General features: G+C 34.2%; 1 protein-coding gene across 1 annotated transcript in view; it reads right to left on the reverse strand.

Moving 5' to 3' along the window:
- Nucleotides 1–26,625, reverse strand: part of LOC142981695 (nucleoredoxin-like) — a 59,509-nt gene that overhangs the window by 5,796 nt on the left and 27,088 nt on the right. Inside the window, exons 2-3 of the mRNA XM_076127767.1 lie at nt 24,504–24,737; nt 23,469–23,578 (exon numbers count right to left, since the gene is read on the reverse strand). Of these exons, the coding sequence (XP_075983882.1) occupies nt 23,469–23,578; nt 24,504–24,737 (344 nt within the window). The remainder of the gene's footprint in view (nt 1–23,468; nt 23,579–24,503; nt 24,738–26,625) is intronic.

Below are 26,625 nucleotides of genomic sequence, written 5' to 3' on the forward strand. Positions count from 1 at the left end.
TTAAATCAGTTCATTCAATGTTGCATAGGGTTACTGTGTAGCTAATTTTGTTTCAATATTCTTGAATAGGAAAGGTTAGATTGTAAAAAGCATTCGCAGTTTTTTTGAATGAAGTAAAATAAATTGACGTGATGCATCATTTTATACGTTGTTTACTCGTTTTGAAACGGTTTTCACAGGTCGTAGTCTAAGCTGCTTTTAAAAGTTATTCATGCCAAAAGAAGTTCCAATAATAATAATTTTGTAATGAGTCGTTTTTTTTACTGTAAAGACATTCTAGATGAGTTTATATAGAAGCTTATATAAATCGGCCGCAGTACAATACTGGCGGCCTCTCCTGACATTCCCCTTCGTCCGACCCGACAATCGAAACGATCTCGATCCCCATAATCTTTTAGACTTTAGAGACACCATGGCATTTCTACAATCCCGTAATCGGTTGGGATCAAGGATTTTCCGCACACCTACATACGAACACCTACGTGCAAACATATCGTCCTTTAAGTTCTATCGCCATATAAGTAATTTTTTGGCAGTTTTGAAATTTTGATGTTATTGACTAGAGAATCGAAAGACGAAATTGAAATTTGTCTTTTCTGAAAAGTTGCTAAAAATGACTTACGTGGTGATAGAACTACGACGACATGGAGAATCTTAAAAAAAGGTCTAAAATATTCCTTTGTGAACCTTTGTGTTTTACGAAGGAAAAATGGGTCTTTAATCGATGCTTAGCATGATAATAATTACGCCTAAAACAATAACGGTTTTTTTATGAAATTTGATATACCTACAGATATAGTTTATAGCTTGGCTAATCATATTATATTCTTTTAATCCTGGGAAATCTTTTCACGCGGACATAGTTGCGTTCTAATATAATCTATACTATACTAATATTATAAAGCTGAAGAGTTTGTTTGTTTGTGTGTTTGAACGCGCTAATCTCGGGAACTACTGGTCCGATTTGAAAAATTCTTTCAGTGTTAGATAGCCCATTTATCGAGGAAGGTTATAGGCTATATATCATCACGCTACGACCAATAGGAGCAGAGTACGAGTAAAAAATGTTACAAAAACGGGGAAAAATTTCACCATTCTCTCTTAAGTGACGCAAGCGAAGTTGCGCGGGTCAGCTAGTATAATATAAATGCCTTATTCATAGAGTTGTATGTATAAACGTTAGTGGGTATAAAATAGTAGCTATTACATGATGTTTACTCCATATATCTGTATGTATATTTGTTGAATACAGTCTTGCAATGACCCCATCAAAGTTTAATGGTTATAGCAGGGATCAAACGTCACTCCTCCACAATTAGTTGAACCACTGAACGATGAGGCAGGGTAATTAGCTTAACTCCTAAGTCCTTCGTGGTGATGGCTTAAATTCGGGCTTAGGCCAAATTAATATGCAAGTGATCACCTTGGAATGACTTTAAAACTGAGAACAGTCTATTGTTCTTAGATACTTTATTATGCTAAAGGTTTGAAATGCTGCAGTTTCACGAGACTAAAATAAAGTCAAAAATCAAATCATTTATTCATTTAGGTCAAATATTGACACTTATGCGATAGTCGTTACAATTAAGTACTGAATCTACCACTAGCTCGGAAAGGGGGTAGAGCCTTATGAGAAGAGCTAGCAAGAAACTCACACAATGTGGTTGATACAATAATTGATCATGCGAGGAGCTGCCAACAATCAGCGATATAGACTAAACGTCAATTAAGGAAAATGAATATAGCTAGGTTATTTATTAGTCTCTGATTATACCGTATGTTGGGAGCACCTACTAGCATGTGATAATAAGAATATGGGCAGCAAGTGAGCACATTGGTTGTGAACATTATAAAAGAAAAAAGTGTCAGTTTTATGATTAACATCAAGTTGTACGTTACATCACCTATTTGCATCATTAATTGCCCATATTTTACAATATTTAGACCTACTGCTAAAAGATGTTTTTAAAGAAAGAAACATAGTTCAGGTGCGTAGTACTCGTAACCGCCGAGCCTGTATGACAACATAAACATATGGATGTGAATGAAGCAAGGGTAATTTGTAAGGATCGCACCAAGTGGCGTTTTATGGTGTCTGCCTACCCCTAAGGGGAAAAGACGTGATCTATACTAATATTATAAAGCTGAAGAGTTTGTTTGTTTGTTTGTTTGAACGCGCTAATCTCAGGATCTACTGGTCTGATTTGAAAAATTCTTTCAGTGTTAGATAGCCCATTTATCGAGGAAGGCTATAGGCTATATATCATCACGCTATGACAATTAGGAGCGGAGTAGCAACGAAAAATGTTACAAAAACGGGGAAAATTATGACCCATTCTCTCTAATGTGACGCAAGCGATGTAGCGCGGGTCAGCTAGTTTTATATAAACTTTAATGTTATGTTTTAAAAGAGACTATTAGATTTTGGTGATTTTCAAACCTAAACATAATAATATGATTTTCATAGTAACTCTATGTCTGAAGCGACTTATTTTTAATACTCCTGTTATAAAGAAACATTTTTTTATACATATTGTATAAGTCATAAACCAAATAGACATGACATATTTTGCCTACGAAAAGCTACGGCACGACGGTGAACAACTTAAGTTTTTCAAATCGATACAAATATGCTGGCTCAGTTTTGCTGTTCTGTAAATTGCATGGTTTCAAACACGATGCCAAATTTTGTTTTGAAATATAAGGCTGTGATCGGAGAGAACGCAGCTTAGAACGGAGCTTAGCGGGAAGCATGAAGCATGCTAATCGGATGATGTTTTAAGGCGTTTAGAAACACGTATCTTGAGCAGATTATGTTTACTTATTTATTTATTTAACAAGTGTATTTGCCATGATGTGTGCTATGGAATCATTGGACGGTTTGCACGCGAAATAGAATGTTTGAACGGTAATTTCTTCATTTTACTGTTCGTTAAAAATTAAGTATTCAGATATGAGAACAGTTTTCATAAAGTATTGTACCTAAGTAGCAGGGGCAATTTAGAGATCGAAACGCAAACGCCAGACGCGTCTGTCAGGACTATGACTCAATAAACACGACCTAATATTTTTATATAGGCCGCCAAAACCGCACTACCAAGCGAATTCGTGCAAGCAACTGTATAAATCAACAGCATATAAAACGTGCGATTCACGCGATGTGTATCACCATTCACCGGCAAGTTGGCAGCACTGTAATAAATAACGCGCGCCCGTTGTCAGCCATGGCTGCCGTCAAATTGCTTTTTTACGACGCAACTTTGCAGGTTATGGCGCTAGGGATGCGATAGTCCCGGGATAATGGGACCGGGGCGGGATAGGGGATTATGAGATTTTAGGATATAATTAGGGATTATTTTGAGAGGCTATTTTAGAGATAGTTTCTTGAACTAAGCTTTGATTAAGTGATATGGCTTGTAAATAAATTAAAGATACATTAAAATGGAAAAAAAAAAATTTTATACAGCTTCTAAAACAGTGAAAATATTGCCTTTATATGATAAGTAATGTGTGTGTTCATGCATCCATAAACGAAATTAATCCCAGTTGGGCGCCATTAGTGGAATAGCTAGTAAAAACGTGCGTTTAAATAGACAAGGGATTAGAACATGGACATGAAAGGTCAAAAACATATGTTTAATATGTTATTATATTAGAGAAATTGTTTTTCTATTAAAATATATAATACATCTAATAATATTTATTTATTCATGAAGGTCCAACAGCTTAATTTAATTTGACAATAAGTTTGAGTGTATAACGTAAAGCCAATTATCCATTCAGTTACCCAATTGTAATTTAATTTATTTTTGAGTTTATCATCTAAACTTAAAAATATATAAGATAAAAATAAGAAAACTAGTTTAGTATGGACACGTAGCGCGTGACTAAACACAATAGACCACAAAACTTTAAACTTTAGTTTTTAATAGAGAACGGTGTATATTTCTAACTAACTTACTAAACTTATTTAAAAAAAAAGAAAATACTTACTAAACTAAAACTAAACTACTTAAACGATAAAAAATACAATTTATGATACTTTAAGAAATAGAGAACTACATAAAACATACAGCTACATAAAACTACAGCAAAACTGACATTGCTCAATAATTAAGTATGTAAAAAGTACAATATACTTTGTAAAAAACGTCAAAATTTCTCAACTACTGGTAGTTTCATACAAATTGTGTTCAGCAGTAAGTGAGGTAATAAATTCAATACTTTACGTTCACGAGAGCCGCGGTGTTTTCGCCAACAAATTGCTTTTTACAATGTTACTGAACTGTTCGTACTTTCTAAGTTAAAGTCCGGGAAAGTATCCCGGAGTTATTTTATTATATGGTACTACACTATGAAAAATACAGTAACATAAAAAAGTTATTTATGTTTGTTTTATTTAACATAACAATATGACAACTTTTACGAGGTCAAAGTAAAACATTTAATGCAAACTTTGTCTTACTTATTTATTTTCCAAAATCATTCATAGACCGATGAATAAACAAAGAACGGAAATTACAGTCAGACAACACGAAAACGCGAAACAAGCAATGTCTGTCTGAAATAAAAGTTAACCACTCGCAGTTTTTTAACGCCATCAGTCAATGTTGAAAGTAGTAAAAAACAAGTCGAAACATTTCACCATTATTTGTACTGGCAACATTTCTCGTGTATTTTACAGAACACATTTATTAGAGCGGTTGGCTGAATACTCGATGACTTTAGTCCGTGTATCGCTAAGTTTAATGTGAAAACTTTGCGGAACTATTATTGTTAGGCAGAGACAAATGGTTTCCTGCCATATTCGACGACGCGACTTAACTTTATCTCGATATTTGAGTTTGAGATTTGTTGAATTTGCAAGGGGATAAGTTAAACATGTCTGCTAAGAGTTACTTGGATTATAATTATAGCGACATTGCGTTAAACGTATGTAGTAGGTATGTAGGTGACGATATGGTAAGTTGGTTAAGGCGTGAACATTTTTGTTATTTAGCAAATGATATGAAGAAGTTTTTCATTATAGCGCTTTTTAAAGACAAAGAGAGATAAAGATTTTCAATTTCTATGAAGCACTATGTATAATCTCCTTTTTGATGAAATCTTACTATTAAAAAATCGACGCGAGTATAATTGTGGCCCGACCATGTTAGCAAATCATGCCTTTATTGGGAAACCCTTTAATAGAGGCAGATTATATTTATGGTTTTATTTTTTTTTAAGGATTTTGCTGTACATAAAAGCTATGTACTAAATTTGATGTACCTAATTTAGAATACGGATAGTTTACCAGCACAGTAATAAATAGTAGTAAAATAAAGAGCAAGATAATGGAGAACACTTACAAAAATATTTTAAGAATTTAGATGATTCAACTCTGAAGCAGCTTTTGCTTCGTTTACCTATTCTTTTCTGTTGCAGGTATTTATCATTTACAAGCGAATGCTTCCGTTCAAGTGCTCGACTTGGCTGAATTATTTACGTTCTTTCTGTCTAGTTATTTCACCGAAAAAATATACTCGCCGCCATGATATTTTTATTAGATACTTAATACTTACCTTCTTATTCATAAACACACTATAAACCTATTTTAGTTGAAAAGGTACTATAATATGTTTTCTCTTTTTAATTTCGCAAAGGAGTGAAAGAAACAAAACACTTTCTAAGCCTTTCATAAATTCATATATTTTTATGAATAGGGTTAGTCTTTTGCGTATTACAGTATTTTTAATACTCAGTGTCCCTCCAGGCCTTTTATATTTAAATATAAAACTCAAAGGTGACTGACTGACATTGTGATCTATTAACGCACAGTCCAATCCACAGGACGAATCACTGAAATTTGGCATCCAGGCTTCATGACGAAGTCGTCACGTGGTAGAATTTTCCAGGTGGATTTCATGACGACGACGTCACATGGTAGAATTTTCCAGCTCGATTTCATGTAAATGACGTCTCCTGGTAGAATTTTCCTGTAGAATTTTCCAGGTAGATTTCATGACGAAGACGTCACATGGTAGAATTATCCTGGTAGGTTTCATGATGTAGACGTCACATGGTAGAATTTTCTAGATAGATTTATTGTTGATGACGTCACATGGTAGAATTTTCCAGGTAACATGCATGTCGATGACGTAACATGGTAGAATTTTCCGGGTCGATTTCGTGATGTGGACGTTAAATGGTAGAATTTTTCTAGTAGATTACATGTGGAAGTCGTCACAAAAATCTATTTAGATTTTCTACGGACTGAACTGAATGTAACCGATTTACAAATAGGATACTTTATTCTCCGGAAAACCTTTTCACGCGGCCGCAAAATATTGTGATTTTATAATAAATTAAGAGAACTTTATTTTAATTGCGACGGTTGTGAGGACTTGAAACGTATCAAGTTTCATAAAAAACTATGGATGGCACAAATTGTATTTATTATATTATATGATCCATTTCAAAATTACTCTTATAGCAATTAATGCGGTAACATAATCACAGCCTTCACACGTATGAAAAGGCAACATTTCATAAACCTGCGCATAAATTCAAATATTGTTTACTCTACAATTGCATCAAAGAGCACTTTACAAGGAAATGCAAAGGCAATGTAATCTATCCCGTTCTTAAACAATGCGTTTTTCAAATTGAATTTGTTTAGTTTCCGTATCTATCGAGTTGAATAAGCCGTCAGACAACGCCAGCAATATTTTCCCGCCATAATTCACTCGCGCGCCATTACCCGCGTTCCGCCATGACAGTTGCAAGAAATAAGCATAACAAAATAACGTATTGTGTATTATTCCACTTCTTTTTCGTAATAAAAGAAGATTAGCATATCCATGGGTGCTTTTTGATTAAATTTTGGATGGGAAGACATTTTCTAAGGAATGGATTGTGTTGGAAAACAGCGGGAAATTGAATGAACTTTTTTTTGTATTTCAATCATGACGGGAGGGGGTTTGTAATTTACAAAGTAAGCTGATGTTACTGGTATAGAACAAAAGCTTCTTCCAGAAAATAAGAAACAGGTGCAAAACATCTGTAACGTCATTTTACGAGTCTCGGCAACTAAATAGGTGCAAGATATGCACTTACTTGAAACAGAATGTTCTTCAAAGAGAATATCTATCCCGTTCTGAGATTTCACTAACATATAAACATTAAAGAGAAAAACCCTACAAAACAGTGTTTTCAGCTATTATGGGCAAAGACAAAAACCTTTTTCAGGTAACCGTAAACGATCCAAACAGGCTTAAGCACCAATTAATCGGCACCACGTGTCGATAACCGACGTTAATCGAACCTTTATCACGAAACGAAACAATCTAAACGACCGTGTACTGCACCGTTGAGATTTATAGCCGATACAGTTACCTAATAAAGCTTGGACCTTTATTACGATACGTAAAGACGGTGGCTAACTGACCTAGTGATTGTGGCAAGTAGTTTGCTCTTGCTGCTTTACAAATATTTTGACTATTTATGTAAGTTATTCTGTGATGTCGTAGTATTTACACGAAGAAAGTGTTTGTACCTGGACAAAATGGTTAATTTGTTAAATTAATCTTAGATACTTTTATAGGAATTAACTATTGGGCACTGTTCGAAGCGTGAGGATGACCAAACAAAAATGAGTAAGCAGGCTGTGGTTAAATAACAGATATTTACAATCTGGTGCCAATTCACAGATGATTTTACCGTATCACTTGCTTTAATGGCTATGTGAGGCTCACTTTTAGCCATTGTTTGGCCGAAAGTTAGCCGCAATCAGTTGGTCTTCTGTGCCTTCTGACCTAACCATTACAAAATGACTGAGCACGGCGCAAGTTCCCTTTAACTCGGCAGATTCAGGCAGCGTCGTAAACCGCCGATTACTTCGCCTGTGGGCGCCGATAAACCTTTACTTTGAACTTTATCGCACTTCCATGGGGTTGTTTAACCCCCAGGGTGAACGCTCGCTTCATGGCTGTAATCCTATAGAAGGGGGTGAATTTCAATGGCCAGTGTTTTGACAATATTTGGGAAATTAAGATTGTTGTGAAATTTTCTTAGCTTGAAAGAAAACTGAAGAAAATAACCAAAGTTACGCTTATGTAGAGACAAACGATTTTTTTATTACTTTTACCCGGGAAAAACTGCTATGACATCCTCAAGGTTTTTTTCGTATAAGTGAAAGAAGCTTAATTAATTGCATAGATTCTTAACGATTTAATTGTACTTCTTAGTTTCAAACTATAGGATAGCCGACCGATCATTCCAGGTATAAACAAATAGAATCATTCAGCCATAATTGATAATTTCAAACTAACAAAAACCAATAATGCTGCATTATTCGAAACTCTCCCACAAATAAGCGAAATTCATTGACGTACAAAATTAATTAATCGAAACTATTTGAGTGTGGCAACACTGGCCACATTGTTTGACCATTGATATCTGTTCAATGGAATTATACCCCTGATTAAACCAATTGATGGCAACTAATACCTAATACAAAGCGCAATAGTGATTCGATTGTGGTGTTGTTTATGTTCAGTGATTTGAATTTAGCTGGACATAATTAACTTTTCATAGATATCTACATGCATAGTGATAGCTATTTGATTGAATTTAAAAGCATTTTGATAGTAACCGCACCAAATTGGTGGTTGCTATATTGGGAAGTAAGTTTGTCGTAGATAAAAATATATTATGTATAGAACAAATAGGCGATTTCCTAACTAAAGTCAACCGTAAAGCTTTTGAGAAATCTAACGTTTCTTCCATATTCCTTAAAATAGTTTTTTCAAGAAAATCATTTCATTGTTACCTAATAATTATCGATTACTAACTACCAACCATTTTAAATTGAACACTTAGTGTTAGGAAAAAGCAGTTTCGAAATCATAGTTTAGTGTCTTGGGAAGGTCAGTAAGAAACCCGAGTGATAAATATAACACAGCTTTTCAGTTTTTTTAAACCATTACCTTGTCACGTTGTTCTCATATACAGTTCAATTCAATTTCTACACAAAAATAAAGCGTTAAAATTTGAACACGTCGTCGCCACTCCGTCTGCCATAGAGATAACACTTAAGTTGGCGCGTTTCTCTCATAACGTCCAAGTTTTGTTATCTGTGCACTTGCTCTATACTGCTGCTTTCTTTATGGTCGTCTAGTGTCTATGGGAGTGTGGCACTTTCCATAAGTACCGTTTGTGCTGCTAAGTCGACTTGATGAGATGTTTTTGGAAATAACTTTTTACGTTTTTTTTGGGAAAGACTGGCTTATTATGCAAGTGATGAAATACAATTTGGTTTAAAATGACAAGTGAGATACTGGTATATTACGTACTCCATATTGGCGTGTAGCGAGCGTTGGAGCCTTAAAATTAATTACCTGAAAAAGTAGTTATTTTGAAATACGCTAGGGGCGCTAATAAATTATTCAAACAAAATGTCTGTAAAACAAGTCGTTTCTAAAAGCTGGTCGGTTGTCGTAGATGACAGTGAGTAGTGTTAGGAAATGAACCCGTATTTTTTTTATGGCTTCTCGGTAGAAATAGAAAATTGTCCTTCAGTTTACCATACTATAATTTTACGATAACTAATCTGTTGTCTGATGTCCACAGTATTCGAAAATCAGTTGGATAAAAGTCCCATTACAGTCACCTCTAAAACCGCCATTAAAGTTCAAATCGTCTGTAATAAATTTTAGAACAAAATTTCATCAGACGTAATATTTATGTTAAATCACAAATCAAAATATGCCGCATTTTTCTATAACAGTTCGAAACGCTAAGCTTGTATAATATTTAAACGAAAAGTTAGTAGCTATCACTGTTACCAACTTGGTGTAGCTATGAGGAGTAAGGTTAAGCAGTACCTACTCATACTAGTAATTAATTGGTCAACACACAAAATTAGGAAATTACTCGGTTTTCGATAAGTCGATAGTGGCAGTAAATCGACAATAAAGTCTCATTACAGTCACGTCTAAAACCGCCATTAAAGTTCAAATCGTCTGTAATAAATACCTCTGCAAAGGGTACGATACTCTCTCGAGTACGCTTATAATTTAAACGTAGTTTGTTCAACCAATCCCGGTTTAATTAAAGCGAGAATTGAACTTGTGTTAATACATTAACAATGTTATTTGTGCGATCACTAATTGGATTTTGAGTATTGTTGAGTTTTGTTCAGGAAGTTTAGGTAACCTCCATAAGTTATAGATACAAAGAACAAGAGTTGCTATAAAATTAAATTGATAAACGCTCTTTAAGACTTGACTATGAAAAACTGTGTTAAAGACTTTATTTACAAAAAAAATCATACGAATTATAAATACGTACCTATTAACCATATAATAAACGAACGGTTGCCTCTACGCGCTACACAAGTAGCAAAAAAATTATGCAATCCAGCGACTACCTAAATTAGTAAAAGATCCAATTAAAAAAAATATATTTTATCTTAAGTCACCCTGATGACGCGAATAATCTGTAAGTTATGTATGCAGGCAGATTATGATGAAATATCCACAGTATCCGTAGCCCCTTCTCGGATAAATGCATAGATTCTCACTCTCTAAATCTCATAGGTCGATCTGCTTCAAACCTAAATCTGAAACTAAGCAAATATATCCGAATATCGCAAACATAACGATTCTCGCGTTTAGATCAAAATATATCGTAAAAAGTTACGTATGAGTTTTTCCAATAGTTTTTCCGAGTTTATTCAGGACGTTAGGCAGCTGATCCAACTTTTTTCTTTCAGCCAGTGTGGATGCAATGGACCGGCTAAATGGATTCGAAACATGCAGGAAACTCGGCGAATTGGAAAAGAGTGCCTTAGTTATAGCGAATATTATTGAGAATTTGTGTTATTCTAGCTCGAAAGTAACTAATAGGGTTTTCCAATACAGTAGTTTGTTAGCTGATTTCGTTAGGTTTTCAGTTTTCGTGAAAGGATTTTTTACGAAGTTATTGTTACCGTTTTAAAGAACCTGGCCTCGGCTATATTATTCTTGCGAATATTAGAACGTATATCGAGTACGAATTAATGTAATTTGAAGATAAATAACTCTGTAAATTGGAATATAAAATATTTTTTCCGAACTGATAAAACAAAGCGTGTAAAAAACCAATTACCTCACTCCTCCAACTCTATGGTTCCTTACCGTTAACGAAACACAACCATTAATTATATCTTTAAGCATCTATTGAATTTCGTTCTATTTATAAATACATATTTACATCTTCCATTTACAATACAAACAAGTGAAGTGGTAGGAAGCTATTCAGAATGGCACCGGTCTACGCAATTAAATTAAGCCGATAACTGTAGGGACGCCATGTTGCTTTTGCTGCGTTTCCCGCGCAAAATTCCCGCCCTCTGTTGACGTTTATTAGGGTACAGACTTCAGTTTCATTATGGTACTCGGTGGTGAGATTTTAAAAGCCTGTTCGATGTTCATGTTATATTTCGACTAGCGTCACGCTCTGGCTTCGCCCGGTTTAAAAAGTTATTTTACAAAAAATCACGATTTATAATTATAAATCTTCCTCTTAAATTACTCTATCTATTAAACTGGATTAACATACATTGTGTAGTTTTAAAAATCCGAAACCTTTTACAATTTTAATACATTAACCTTTCTCTTGAATGACTCTATCTATCTAACCGCATCAAAAACCATTGTTTAGTTTTAAAGTTGCATAGGTATATTATCTATACATAGGTCCCTATGTCTCGACACCGGAAAGCAACATTGTTTTGTACAATGCGATGATAAAGTTCGATAGTTACTACTAATTCACTTATAATATTTTTTTTAATTTTGCGAGTAGATAACAACACCAATAATAATAATAGTACCTTAACTTTAGGCAAGCTCTACTATAAGTTTATATCAATGCTTATTAAATTAAAAGAATTAACTTGTACTCATATTTCTTTTATTTATTTAACTCGTGCTCAGTTAATTATAAATTAACAAAGAAAAACAAAACAAATTGTATGGAAATCTCAGCGCGCATTACGTTCTACCTGGATTCGATGCGTTTTATTTTTTTCAATGCATGCAGGCAGCAGACCGTAAGTCTATTATGCCAATGAACTGAATGAGTATAATTGAGGTGAATTTAAGACCTGTGTGAATGTTTTACTGAGTGAATGAGATATGGAATTTCTGTGCAAAGAAGGCTTTTGGGATGGATTACTTATTTACAAATAATATTCATGCTATATACTTTGTTTTATTTACTAAAAAGCCATTGTCTACTTTTACTGTTTATAGAACATGTAAGCCAGTATTTATTCGGGCAGAGAAAAAAAATACAGTGTGATAAATATGCAAAAATTATTTCAGAGGGAAAAAAAGTTTTAAAATTGTTTAAAAATCAGATAAAATGCCTCGCCTAAAACAAATCATAACTCCCGCAGAAGTATTTCATCCCTGTATCGAAATACAAATGGCGCGCTGCGTATTTTTAATCATAAATAGCCGGAGTTTTTAATTAAATTTTTACTTGGAAACATCTAGAACACTCGAAAAGTTACAAAAATGCCGGGTAGGCCGGGACCCTCGAAAGCCCTCAGAGTTTATTACAAGCATTCACTTTTATGCGAAAATTATCTTTTCTGAACGAAAAGGCTGTATAAAGTTTGTGTTGGTCCCGTCTGATAAAAGAGGTTTTTATGTGGGTAATCATTTTAAGAATAGGCATTCAAGATGGATGTTTCTGTGATTTGAGAAGATAGTCAAACAAATAGAAAAGGTTTTAGTTATTTGTTTTCCCGGGGGATGTCGTGTCGCGGTTGGCAAGGGTCACCGCCGTGACCGGGGTTATAATGAAAACGATTGTAAATGCAATGTTGTCGCGAGCTTAACTGATGGTTAAGGGACGCAAAGTTAATTGTGTTTAACTTAGTAGAACAGGATGGAGATTTAGGATAAGAAAATTAGAAATTATAGCACTTGCTGCAGTTTTTGTACCTGACAATCATACAAATATGATACAATTGTAGAGTTTGTTTGTGTATATGGTTGAACGCGATAATCTCAGGATCTGCTGTTTATTGAGGAAGGCTATATATCATCACGCTACGACCAACATGAACAGGGTACCAGTAAATGATCTTACAAAAAACGGGGAAAATTACGACCCATTCTCTCTTATGTGACGCAAGCAAAGTTCTGCGAGTCAGCTAGGTAAATAAATAGCTTAAACTATTATTGAAATAATATATTATAAGCTCATTATATCTAAGCTCGGGACCTATATCTTCTACCATAAGCATTACTTATCTATACTAATATAATAAAGCTGAAGAGTTTGTTTGTTTGTTTGTTTGTTTGTTTGTTTGTTTGAACGCGCTAATCTCAGGAACTACTGGTTCGATTTGAAAAATTCTTTCGGTGTTAGATAGCCCATTTATCGAGGAAGGCTATAGGCTATATAACATCACGCTACGGTCATTAGGAGCGGAGTAGCAACGAAAAATGTTACAAAAACGGGGAAAATTCTCTCTTATGTGACGCAAGCGAAGTTGCGCGGGTCAGCTAGTCTATACTAATATTATAAAGCTGAAGAGTTTGTTTGTTTGTTTGTTTGTTTGAACGCGCTAATCTCAGGAACTACTGGTCCGATTTGAAAAATTCTTTCAGTGTTAGATAGTCCATTTATCGAGGAAGGTTATAGGCTATATTTCATCACGCTACATCCAATAGGAGCGGAGTAGCAACGAAAAATGTTACAAAAACGGGGAAAATTTTGACCCATTCTCTCTTATGTGACGCAAGCGAAGTTGCGCGGGTCAGCTAGTACTTATATTATGTTGGCAATACTTTCAGCCAGACATTGTTCTATTGCCAACGTGAATATATCGTACGAATAAGTCAGCGATACATTTTGTTTAGCTGTTCACTAGAGAGAAAAGATGGCAATACGTAGATACAAAAATATCCGTATTGTTTCACATTTCACTGAACAATTTCTGCTTCGTGTTACCTTTACGTAATATAACGCAAGGTACGCTATAAAAATGGCTTTACTGGAAAAAAGATAACGTGTTCTGAGACAAGGGAAAGTACTAAAAATATGTAAATTGAGACGAAGACTATACAGCTTTATTAAATAAAGGAAGTTATTTTTGATATTTTATGCAAATACTAATAAATAGCATACTGATATAAATTAACTAGCTGACCCGCGCAACTTCGCTTGCGTCACATTAGAGAGAATGGGTGAAATGTTTTCCCGTTTTTGTAAAAAAAAATACTGGTACTCTGCTCCCATTGATCGTAGCGTGATGATATATAGCCTATAGCCTTCCCGGATAAATGGGCAATCTAACACTGAAAGAATTTTTCAAATCGGACCTGTAGATCCTGAGATTAGCGCGTTCAAACAAACAAACAAACAAACTCTTCAGCTTTATAATATTATATAGTATAGATACCATAGAAATACGTACGGGAAATGGGAAAATCTTCAACGCAAGAGATTTCGAAAGGAGAATCCAGAGATAGACCTTACAACTAACTAAAGCATAAAGTCCCCTCCACAAAAGTGGAGCGTGTTCAAGAAAAATGCTAAACCTAATGAAACCATTTTAAAAAAATCCACAAAGTTCTTGCCAAAATGCATTAATTCAAATTTTATGGCGACTCATTTTACCAAAGCTGAATTGGCAGTAAACTGATGTCGCATTTGCCAATTTCCCCCCATTTATTGGCCGACACGGTCGTTCCATAGGCAAATAAGATTAAAAAAAAAACGATTCCCGCCAATTTTGTATTCTGTCCGAAAAAAAAACATTATGGCGGACTTTATTTGCCAATGGGGTAATGGAGTATGTTTTTTAATTGTATTTTTGTGGTTTCCGACATGTATATGTACTACATATTATTATGTACTAACTATGAGATATGTGAATAATGTTAATTGACTACTTAATCAGTAGACGACTTACGTTTTTCACGACAATGTAACTTAAACTATTTTTTTTTTAAATTTACCAATAAAGGCGCTAATCGTCTATTGATGCAGTAAAAGTTTATATTTATAATAAAACTTGAGTCCACACTTATTAAGTTTACGCCAGCACATTTACTTATTAATATGAAAACACAGACAAAATTACAAAATTACGTTGCATTAATTGAAAAGTGTTCACTCAAAAGTTTAATATGTAAATTACTCCACAAACTACAAAGCACATTCAACTTTAAATCATTAAGTATTTAATCCTCTCTTCAATTATCTGCAACAAGGTGGAATGAAAAGTATAATTACTTTCTTTTTCATAAAGCTTTAAGTGAACAATTACGTCACTGGCTCAAAATGACATCCGTACTGTGCATTTCCTTGCAGCACGGGTAATAACCGACGCGACGCACGCACCGAGGGACACCCCTATTAATTAGGGTTGGCACGTGTCACAAAAAAAGTGATTAATTTAAACGACTTGAGTGCTGTGTGTTCGCAGTTTTGTAATCTTTTTGTTTACTGTGGACACTTTCACTCAATACAAATTCTCTTTTTAATTAATTTAATTGTTTACAAATATTGGTAATCATTTTTTGTTAATCACGTAAAAAGTGTTATCTTGACTTAAAATTATTAATTTTACCATTATTATTTTTACCATTTCAATTAGCATAATTTTGTATTATTCTGAGTATTTATTATATAAGTGAAATGTTGCAATATACTTCTTGCCCGCTTTACAAAAAGTTAGTAATTATATGTGTAAAAGCTCTAACACTCAGTAGAAACAGTAAACGTCAGTCCCCAATTTCCCATTCGTAACATAACAATGACAAATGTTGTAAAATAAAAGAAAAAAACACCTCGTAAGGTTGGCAGTACTTGTTCCTCGTGGGAAAAAAAGAAAAAAAAAAGTACACACAAAACAAACTTTTTAATACGAACCAAAACTTTGGCACTGGTACGTTGTGCAAAAATCCTTTGTTGCGATATGCTATCGATCGCAGCCCTATTCTCACCCCTGCATTAGCCAGACGGCTACCTGTCGCGACTGTGACGTCACTCCCCCCACTCCATATATAAATGGGGGTGTTTTCGTACCGAATGTTTGATTAGATGGGCTACAATTATTGATTCTAGTGCGTAGGCTGTACATTAGGGAGGTAATATTGCGAAGCTGCCAAAGAGGTTTTTATAAAAGGTTTTGTTGGAACATTTTAATTGAAAAGTTTTGAAAGAGGTCTGGTGAAATGAATGTAAAAGGGTTTGCTTTTTGTTGTTTGGTCTAAAGTATATGCGGATGCTGATTAGTCTAAGTATTCCTTACATATTCTATACAGAAAAAGTTTAGATTTTTTCAATTTAAGAATAGAAGAAAAGCTCTTTCCCATTATAGGATCTCAATTAGCAGAGCATTTACTTGCTTTCATATTAAAATGAAATATTATTTATTTACCAATCACATAATTTCCTTTAAAACTATGCTAAATAAATACTAAACATAATGATTCGTGAAATAACTTCTATCAATCATACAGAAGTAAATTAATCAAAAACTATTTCTCTATTTCAGTTTAAAGTTATATACCATAATGTACAACTTTGCCTACATCTTTTTTTTTACACCTTCAAGGAAAAAAAGTGTCGTGACACGTTGACACTTCACGGGCGAGTGTCGAGAGTAAGATCAAAGGAATGTTGAACCGCTCTATGTATTAACTCAGCGGAGCACGCGAGAATATCCTCTCTGACACTCTTTGAACTATTAATGAGATCTAGACATCTAGGCGTCGTAGGTAGGGTTTAAAGTCGCCATCTTGGCGGTACTAATTTATTTTCTAATTATACCTACATACATATAATTTAGGGGAAATAGTGTGAAGATGTTTGATGGTAATTAGTTGCTGTGTTGACTTCAAATTACTTAGGTAAATAAGTTAAGAAAAACGTCAACGTTTATTGCTAACATGTTTTGATTAAATACTAGCAGACTGGCTAATTTGATCCCGTTGGTTCCATTCTTGCGGTAAGTTTGACCCCATTGATCCTATGCTAACCTTGTCCCGACAGATACAAACACAAAAAAAAAAATCGAATTGTACAAAAGTTATGCGCGTAGTAGGTACATACATTTTGATAATTCATTTTTATTTACATTGAACGATTATAATTAAAAGTGAAACTAAACCTTCTATAAGTGGCAAAATGGCCGCCATTAGAAAAAAAAAGTTCATCTTCCGTGCCGTTGCCTGAAAAAAAAGTAATCCAGACATAGATAACGACGTGTCATATCGTGCAGTATTCATAGTACAAGATCAAAGTATGAATGCGGTGCAATCAAGACGCGAGCGAACTCCTTTGAACTTATTAATGAGACTTTCGATAGTTTTACCTTTCATATGCACGTAAAATTTTATTTGACGCAGCTGCCTTCAATCAGAAAGCTTTGATATTAATTTCTCGTTCTATACCGCTTTTGTAATGGCGTATTTCAAGAGGGATTCTTTTGTAATGATGGCGCGGAATCCTAAATTGGAAGGGAGCTTTGTTTTGAGCGTCGTGGATCTGCGTGTCGAGTCTTTTTGATTTTAATAGGCGATTGATGATTCGGGGGACGGAATAAAATGCTGAAAAGCGTAGAAAATATTCGAATGGAACTAAACTTTCCAAAAAAGTATTCGACATCTTTTTATAAGCATGTCATAGTTCAGTTTTATTCGTAACTAGCTGACCTACACAGTTAAGCTCACGAATTTTCTTTGTATTTTTTTTTAAAACCTATCCCGTGACTGAAAGACTATTTTCAAAAACAAAACTCGAATTGTTTTAGCCATTCACAAATTTTTACACTAGGTTGTCCACTAACTATACGATAAGAAAAAAAAGAGGATTTTTTTGACATAATATGTTGTGAAGTTATACTGTCTTTTTAGTTGGCAAGAATGTTGCGATAGTGTAAACTTTGTGCGTTAATGCACTGCGACAAAACTGTCCAACATAGTTAAAGTAAGTTACTTTGTGAACGTTCTAACAACGACAGTTTTGAACTCTTGCCAGACCATTTACTCAGTTGATGGTTTAAAGAACAAACAATGGTGTTTATGAAGCTTTATAAAACTGTAAAACGCCTATCTTTTTTTTGACCCGCGACTATTTTTCATTATTGGGCAAAGCTCTCCCCCCGAACGAAAAAAGGTCCACCACGTTGACCAATTGCGGGTTTAATTTTTATTTAATCAATTCTAAGAGCCAATAACATTAAATTTTAGGGTCTTTCATTGTTTGAACTTACTAAAAATCATAAAACAATTTTTTTATGCAGTCAATTTCGAAACTCCAAACAGGTTTTGAGCGAGCTAATAATATTTCGAACAAAACTATTTTCATGTACATATAGAATACGTTGTTTCAAAATAATCAAATTAACATAAGCCAAGGGTATGAACAATTCAGTACAAGCGCTACAGAGGCTGAATGTTAATGTCCAAACTCCTATGACCCTACCGAAACTGATTAAAACTGTTTCAGTTTATCAATAGTTATTGGGGTTCTGTTATCGGCTGCTGTTCTGCATATTGTTATGTTATTTAACTTTATTACGTTATATACTAATGCAGTGATAGCCGAGTGGTATAAGTTGACACCTCCCACGCAAGTGGTCGCAGGTTCGAACCCGAGGCAACACACCAATGACTTTTCGAAGTTATGTGTGTATTAGAAATAATTATCACATGCTCCAACGGTGAAGGAAAACATCGTGAGGAAACCTTGCATGCCTAAAATTTGTTTAATACATTTATTGAGGGCATGCAAAGTCCCCAACCCGCACTTGGCCAGCGTGGTGGACTCAAGGCCTAACCCCTCCCTCATTACGGGAGGAGACCCTTGCCCAGCAGTGGGACAGTAATTATTTTATTTATTTATACTAATAATTTGTATTAAATAGTAATCATTATTCAAATACTATATTACGCTTTTTCTTCGCAGAGATAGAGGAGGTACAATCTTTACGTACATTTTCTTAAAAGATAATATTATATGATCGCAATTTTATGTCATGAAGTCCAATTTTTAAACAATGCGGACAATCTTTGTTTTCTTTGTATAGAATAATACATCATCGATTTTTTTTGTGACGAAGTTAATTTCTAAAAGAAAAAGGTATAAAATCATTATTTTCCATTGTTGAACTTTCTTTTATATATCGCTATTTATTCAATCCGTATTTTTTTTCTGCAAATTACTCCCTTACAAATTACTTCTGTAATTATAATTGTATCACTTACATGTCCTTCATTTTACCCGTTTAGTCAAAACATTTCACGCAGCTCCCAGTATTATTAACGAAAGGACTAGGACGACCTAAGCCTGACTAATTTTCAACGTGATTGGCAAGACAGGTCGTGTGTAGCACCGTGTTTAAACAATCATGGCAACATTACACGGCGGTTAAAAGATATTTGATCATTTTTGCTAAAAAAAAGAAAAGAAAAGGTAAAAGATGAATCTCTTACGTTCCCCTTGATTAAAATATTGAGATGTTCAAATAAAAAAAGCATTTGATGCAGATGGCACAAGAATTTCTTACGTCAAAATTTTAATCAACTCCAAAAGAAACTCCCTTGCAAAGAGATTGATTAAAATTTTGCTTACACATCCAAGTTCCGTCTTTTATACGTTCCGTAAAAAAAGTAATAAGTGTTAAAACATTCAGTGAAGTTGGCAACTTAATCAATTTGTGTCGAGTTTGGCACAAGTTAGTGTAAAAATTGTGGAATCGATCGACATTCACCGCGCGCCGAGACGTTTGAGGAAATGAATTCAATTTGCTGTAACGACACTGTCTTCACTATGAATACTGCACCTCGCAGGGATGCCTTCGCTTGACGTTTGTTTCGAAATTTCCGTAAATTTTCTTGTTAAAAATTTTTGTTTCGTAAACATTCTAATGATTAAAAATTTTAATCAAAAAGTTAAAGTTAATAATAATTCACTTAATGATTGTATATTCTATTTTGTGTGTCTAAAATAAAAAAAAATTAAGTCGATTGTTCCTTACGGAAAAAAAAAGATATATTTTAAACTTAACATTTTCGATCAGATAATAGAGTAAGTGAGGTGATATTATTATTTCGATATTAAAAAAGTGTCCAAATTGTTGTAACTCTATTGAAGCAAAAAAACTGTCTATAAAAGTCACTTATAGTCTGTCTGTGCCGTAGCTGAAAAATATTGGTGTGGGCATCTGGCAGCCCTGCCACAGTGTCTAAGTCGAGAGCAGCCGTGCCATCTTTATTTAATATTCAACATGCAAAACGTCTTATTTGTTTACAAAATGTCGCATTTTGTTAGATGTTGAATTTTTATACAAACCAGCGATAATTGGGAGATATTTGTATAAAATTAGAAAACAGGATTATGAAATTTACAGTCTAGCTCTAGTGATCTCTACTAAGTCAACGCTATTTGTGTGTTTTATTATGATAATAATTTGAGTTTGCTAGATTTAATCGCTATAAACTAAGACATTTCTATTGTCTATCTTTCATAAGCACAAGATATAACGATATTTTATACTTAGGTACTTTTCACTGTTAAACATAGGATTTAAGAATAAAAGTTTTGTATATAATTCGCGTGAGACTTCCGTTTTCGGTTGATTTAAAACAAATGGTACAAGTAATTTATCGAAGACAAAATTAGTTAGTTTGTTATTAGTTCCTATCAAACATACTTAATTACAAAACAAACTTTGATTGTGTTCAGTTTGTACCACGCATGTCCATCCAAATTATATACAAAACTAGCTAACCCCCGCAACTTCGCTTGCGTCACATTAGACTTTAGAGAGAGTGGGTCATAACAGTTTTTGTAACATTTTTCGTTGCTTACTCCGCTCGTAATGGCCGTAGCGCATCAATAAATGGTCTATCTAACACTGAAAGCACTGCAAATCGGCCTACTAGTTCCTGAGATTAGCGCGTTCAAACAAACAAACTCTTAAGCTTTATAATATTAGTATAGAATACCCAAATTGTCTACAAAATGAGACAAAAAACCAATCGCGCAAATTATTCAAAATGTATTGTGTCCGAGTTTTGTGCGTTCATCATAAAACGTTGTTATAGATATGATATGTATCAGTGGTATCGATTGTGAGTCGTCTAGACATCGCCATGATATCCCTGCCTACGCCCGCTCAATGAGATGGGATCATTACTTGTTTTATACACTGTGTGATGAGGTTGTACTTAATTAGGAGGTATGTTGTGTGTGTTTTACAAGCTCCTGATTAGCAAGCGTTTGAGTTTATTTCGTAATTGAAGTAAGTAGAAATAAGGCTATGTAAGAATGCTAATATGCTCTTGCAAATGAAAAAAATATTTATTGCGAAAACCTCAATAATCTCTCTTTTTTTGTACAGGATAATTAAACCTTGTTTAAGTTTGTTTGAACGCGCTAATCTCAGGAACTACTGGTCCGATTTGAAAAATTCTTTCAGTGTTAGATAGTCCATTTATCGAGGAAGGCTATAGGCTATATCATCACGCTACGACCATTAGGAGCAGAGTACCAGTAAAAAAATTACAAAAACGGGGATTTTTTTTGATCCATTCTCTCTTATGTGACGCAAGCGAAGTTGCGCGGGTCAGCTATTAAGAGATATTTTGCCATACACTGTATGATGTACCTAATTAAGAGGTATGGAATGTGTGTTTTACAAGCTTCTGATTAGTAAAAGTCGTTTGAGATTATTTCGAGATTAAAGATAGAAGAAATTATTCATAGATAATATAATATAGGAATGCGAAAATGCTTTCCTTAAAGGTTAATGACTAAGAGTGCTTTAATGCCTTTGGTATAGACAAACCAATGATTTTGTGATTACTACGACAAGAGTTGTACGGGGCTGTTACAGTAAAAATAAGCAACTAGGTGAAAGTTATTTCTAAGAAAAAAACAACAAGAATATGGGTTTGTATTCATCTAGAAACGCTATAGTTTTGTTGTTCTATGGTTGGAACAAAGTAGAATAAGCTAATAATGAAAGAAAGAGATTTTAATTTACATTTGTTATTTATACTAATATCAAATATATCAAAACAAAATAAGACAGTAAAACCAAAAATAATTTAAATTATCTCATTTCAAAAGCTCCTTATAACCACGACTTAAAAAAAAAAATCTCTCAAAATACCACATTTCCGTATTTTATAAGCCGATTCCGTTTAACTGAAGGAAAACGTTATAATTATTTAAATTAATAAGTATTCTCTCATTACGGAAGCTGGGTAATTTAATTAAATCATTTACATTTGATACAAAGGATAAAGTTTACTTTAACTTTGGTTTGAAAGAAAAGATCTGCACGTGGCGTTTCTATCTTTTATAAGATTAATTGGTTATTTTAAGTAATATTTCCCTTTATCTTTGGGTAAATGGTGTTCTAAACGAAGTTATTTGATGGTCGTCTCTCTTAAAATCGGGAATGGCTAGACCGATATAGCTCAAATTTTTATGCGTGGAAGTCAAAAGTACTGATTAAGTGGCGATAGCAGAATACCTTAGCACAAACAATAGCATATTTAGATTACGTTTCATTTTTTTAAAAACCTTAAAAAAATGAAACGTAATCTAAATCAGGGAATGAAAGTTCTACACGTTGGGCGTCCTTATTAACTTTGAGATAATTAAAGACCTGGGTTCAAAAGGCGACTTTACTAAAACTACACGTAAATTAGTAAAAAAAAATATTTTTAAGTATCTTTTTCAATTATTTTGTAACCATAATACCATAGTACAAGCTCTACTCAGTTTGGAATCAGATGACCGTGTATGAGTTGTCCATTACTATTTATTTATACAACCTGGACATCAAACTAGTCTTTACAGACACCCAACCATCATTAGTTCTTAAACTCCACTTTATCATCTCCATCAATGACGTCATTATCATGGGACTATCTCAATTGTACTAAAGGACCGCGATGTGCCAGTTAAATTATTTAGGTTTACGACCAGAGACGCCTCATCAATCATCGTATACTAAATGAAGTCTATCTGAAGTCTGTAATAGTTCCTGTTGGTAGTACTCGGTATTGTTAGTGTAGATATGATTTTCTAGGTATCGTTTAATTTTAGTGTCGTGGTGATTAATTAAGTCAATGCTTTACTTTTGAAACACGTTAGTGCCACATTTGTTGACTGTTGCAATTTTGTTTTCAATAGATAGATTATTCTTAAAAGTAACATTTTGTGCTTTGTCAAAAAAACTGTTTTTATATATTATTTTTTTACGATCTTTTAATAGTTTTTTTTAGATTATTTTGAGTAGAATATTCTGAAAGAAAATTCGTAGCGCCGAAGTGGATCACACTTACTTTTCTAACGCTTTTTCTGTAGCCAAAACTTTAGACACGTACACAATAATTATATTATGATCCTGAGTGTTGTGTATAAGAAACTATGTATCTGTATACAAATGTTTATTGTCTTACCTGTCACTGGAGACGAGTATAAGCTGCGTGTTGGCGTACTTGGCCCTGCGCTTGCGCACAGCTGACAGCGCCGCGCACAGCCCCGGCGAAAACGACCGACATGGGGGACACTGGACAAGAATTAAACAAATTACATTAATATTATCAGCAAATTATAATAATGAATGTGATATTTTGCCTGAAGTTAGAAACTTGCTTTTATAATGGAAGTTAGTTGTCTTATTTAAGTTTAGTTTTACGTAAGATTGGGTTCTCGTATTTCAAGTATGATTCTAGGCACTGGTCTAACGAAAATAGTTTACGATGATGGCTGAAGACTGAGGAATAATATTTTAATTCGTTTTACAAGAGATGATATGACAGTATGAGAAGGTATCAATAAGGAATCAACAATCTCGATGCCCTGTCAAAATGCAAAAGTTTATTTGTGCTCGCTACTAGCTTGTTTCATTCATCCATTGTGCATACATCCTCTTCTAATTGCATAAGATCAGTTCATGTACAATTGACCTAATTGTTCTAAATTGTACCATCCGGTCACAAGATATTAACGTTATTGATTCGAAAGTTTTACAACTTTAATAAACCTTTTATTATCTTATAGGGGACTTCAAATTATTTTGTTATTCATGGTAGCTAATGTAAGTATATATACTTTAGCGCACAATTTCTAGTACTTCGGACATTTCATTTTAGGCGCGTAAAGAAAATTGGCATAAAGATTCGCTTTCAAGTTGACATCTAACACGAAATTTTAGACCCATAACCATTAATTTGTAAGAGACCGGTTGCACGGTTCTCTACAGTTGGAATAATCGAGTATCAAGAGTTTGACATTTAAAATTTGCTGCCAAAATAGTTTCTACGACGCCCGCTAGAGGCGCTGAACAGATTGTCATGCAAAATTTTTCGATAACTAGCCAGTTGTCGGTAGTGGATAGTACTAGAGAATCGCGGTACTGATCAAGTAATTTCAAAACTTACTGATAACCATCCATTAATAGAAATAGAACAATAGTAGATTGTTTTACTCACCCAATGTGCTGCAAAATAGAACACCCTGACGGCATCAGCTGGGAGCTCTTCATACAGCCTGTTCTCCCCATCACCCTGCAGCTGTACTCCTCTCAAGACCTCGTGGAGTGGAGGAGCTGGCCACGGGAACCTGTCTCCTGATGGATCGTCGAGCAGCTGGTCACGTACGTGGCGGCCGCGGACCACCAGGGTTGGGACACCGACCGCTATGCTGTACTTCTGGGTTAGACGACGCTGTGGAGGAAAAGGTGGTGTTAGATTGATGAGTGGAGTAAACTGGTTATTTTTAGTTTTAGCTTGTTTCACTGTCTAGGGAAGAGGTATTTTTCTTTTTGAGTGGCTGGATGTAAGATAAAGCGGCGTGCCTTCTCGTTTCTTTGTTACTTAATCAGTTATTTGACTGAATAGGGTTTAAGATTTGCTATGTGCATGCCGCAATCAAAGTAATTTCAGTAAACGCTTCCTATTATCATTAAAGACGTTGTAGTGGCCATTTTGAGGTAAGTGAATACCAATATGTGGTTATTAATTATAATTCAAATACATACAATACATACATCAAACCACGCCTCTTTCTCTAAGGGGTAGGCAGAGACTAATATGACCAGAGACCACGATTGTAATGAGCAAAGGATTATAGTAATTTAAACAAATTTTGACGACATACATATAAACTAAACTCGCGGTAACTCCAAAAAGAGCAACTCATATCAAACAAGTGGTACATACAAACATACAACACTTAATATTCCTCACCGCGCCCGCCGCGGCCGACGTGAGCCGAATACTACCATTATTGGATACCATCGATGTATTCCGTGTGTTAGATAGCTTAAACACCACAATACGAGCCATTTATTTTTCCCCTTAGGAATAAATGTAGTTTGCCCGGTTTGAGATTTGTGGATTATTGAAATCTGATTTCAGGCGAAAAATTCAAAAAATCAATATTTAATTCGGTTTTTTTATTTATTTAAAAAACGTTTTTTTTTAGATGAAAGCAGAGGGACCAAGGTAGCACTTGCTTCAATTCTTATTTCTAATAATGTGCAAAAAGCATTAAAGCTAAAATGTTAGAAGCTACTAAGAAGAATATCATTCAATTATAGACAAATACGCAACTTTCACATTCAGTAATAAACAAGGTTTACTCAGCGCGGCTGAATAATGAGCAGTGAATCAATGTAGACATATTATCTCCATTAACCTGATACGTACCGTGATGTATTCGTGATCTGATACGACATGTTGAATCGAGTAGCGAATCGATTGATGTACCATAGAGTTTGACGGTTCACACTTTGTTATATTAATATTCTGTGGTTTTTTGGCGCGAATCGGTGAATGAATGGTTTTGGTTTTATTGTTAATACTTTAATTTATAAGTTAATGCTTTATGTGATTTCTATTTTGCTTGGAAATTACAATAGATAGATAGTAAAAATTAAAATTGTTCCAATACCAATAAATTACAATAAAATTTAAAGTTGGTATTCTGAATTTCTGAATCATAATAAATAAATTGTCCGCGTGAACTAATAGACAAACTTTATTCGGTTAGAAATATAAGCATAAATTAATGAACTTAAGCATGTACTGAATACCTGAAACTCTTGAAAGTTTTAAAACTTTATGCCCTGCGGTCACAGTCACGAGTCTTTGGGCACGAAATCGATAACCGTGTTCGAAAACGCCTAAATTTCTATTAAAAATAAAATTGAAACAGTAGACACGTTTCGTCCATTTCCACCGCAATGGTTAAACCCTTTTCAATGTTGTTAACTGACGTAATTCAAGCATTTACTCCCCAACGAACTTGAAATTAAAAAAGGGAAATATTCCGAATTCATTTTTCCATTATCCCTAAGTAATTTGACCTCGCAAACGTAAAAATTAAACCATGTCTGATCATTAATGTCAAAATGACTCCTTACCTTTAAAGCAGCAATATCAAATCAACATTTTGTCCTTTATTTATCGAAGAATCTACGAAATAACTCCTATTCAAACGCGCTTAATCATGAATTAATATTTATGACAAAACTATCTTCTTGTAAACCGACAAAGTTTACGAATTATCCATCAACACAAACCAGAGTGTGAACTCTTCTTAAATTAGTTG

The sequence above is a fragment of the Anticarsia gemmatalis genome, chromosome 20 (assembly GCF_050436995.1).
Source record: "Anticarsia gemmatalis isolate Benzon Research Colony breed Stoneville strain chromosome 20, ilAntGemm2 primary, whole genome shotgun sequence".
In the NCBI taxonomy this organism is placed as follows: domain Eukaryota; kingdom Metazoa; phylum Arthropoda; class Insecta; order Lepidoptera; family Erebidae; genus Anticarsia; species Anticarsia gemmatalis.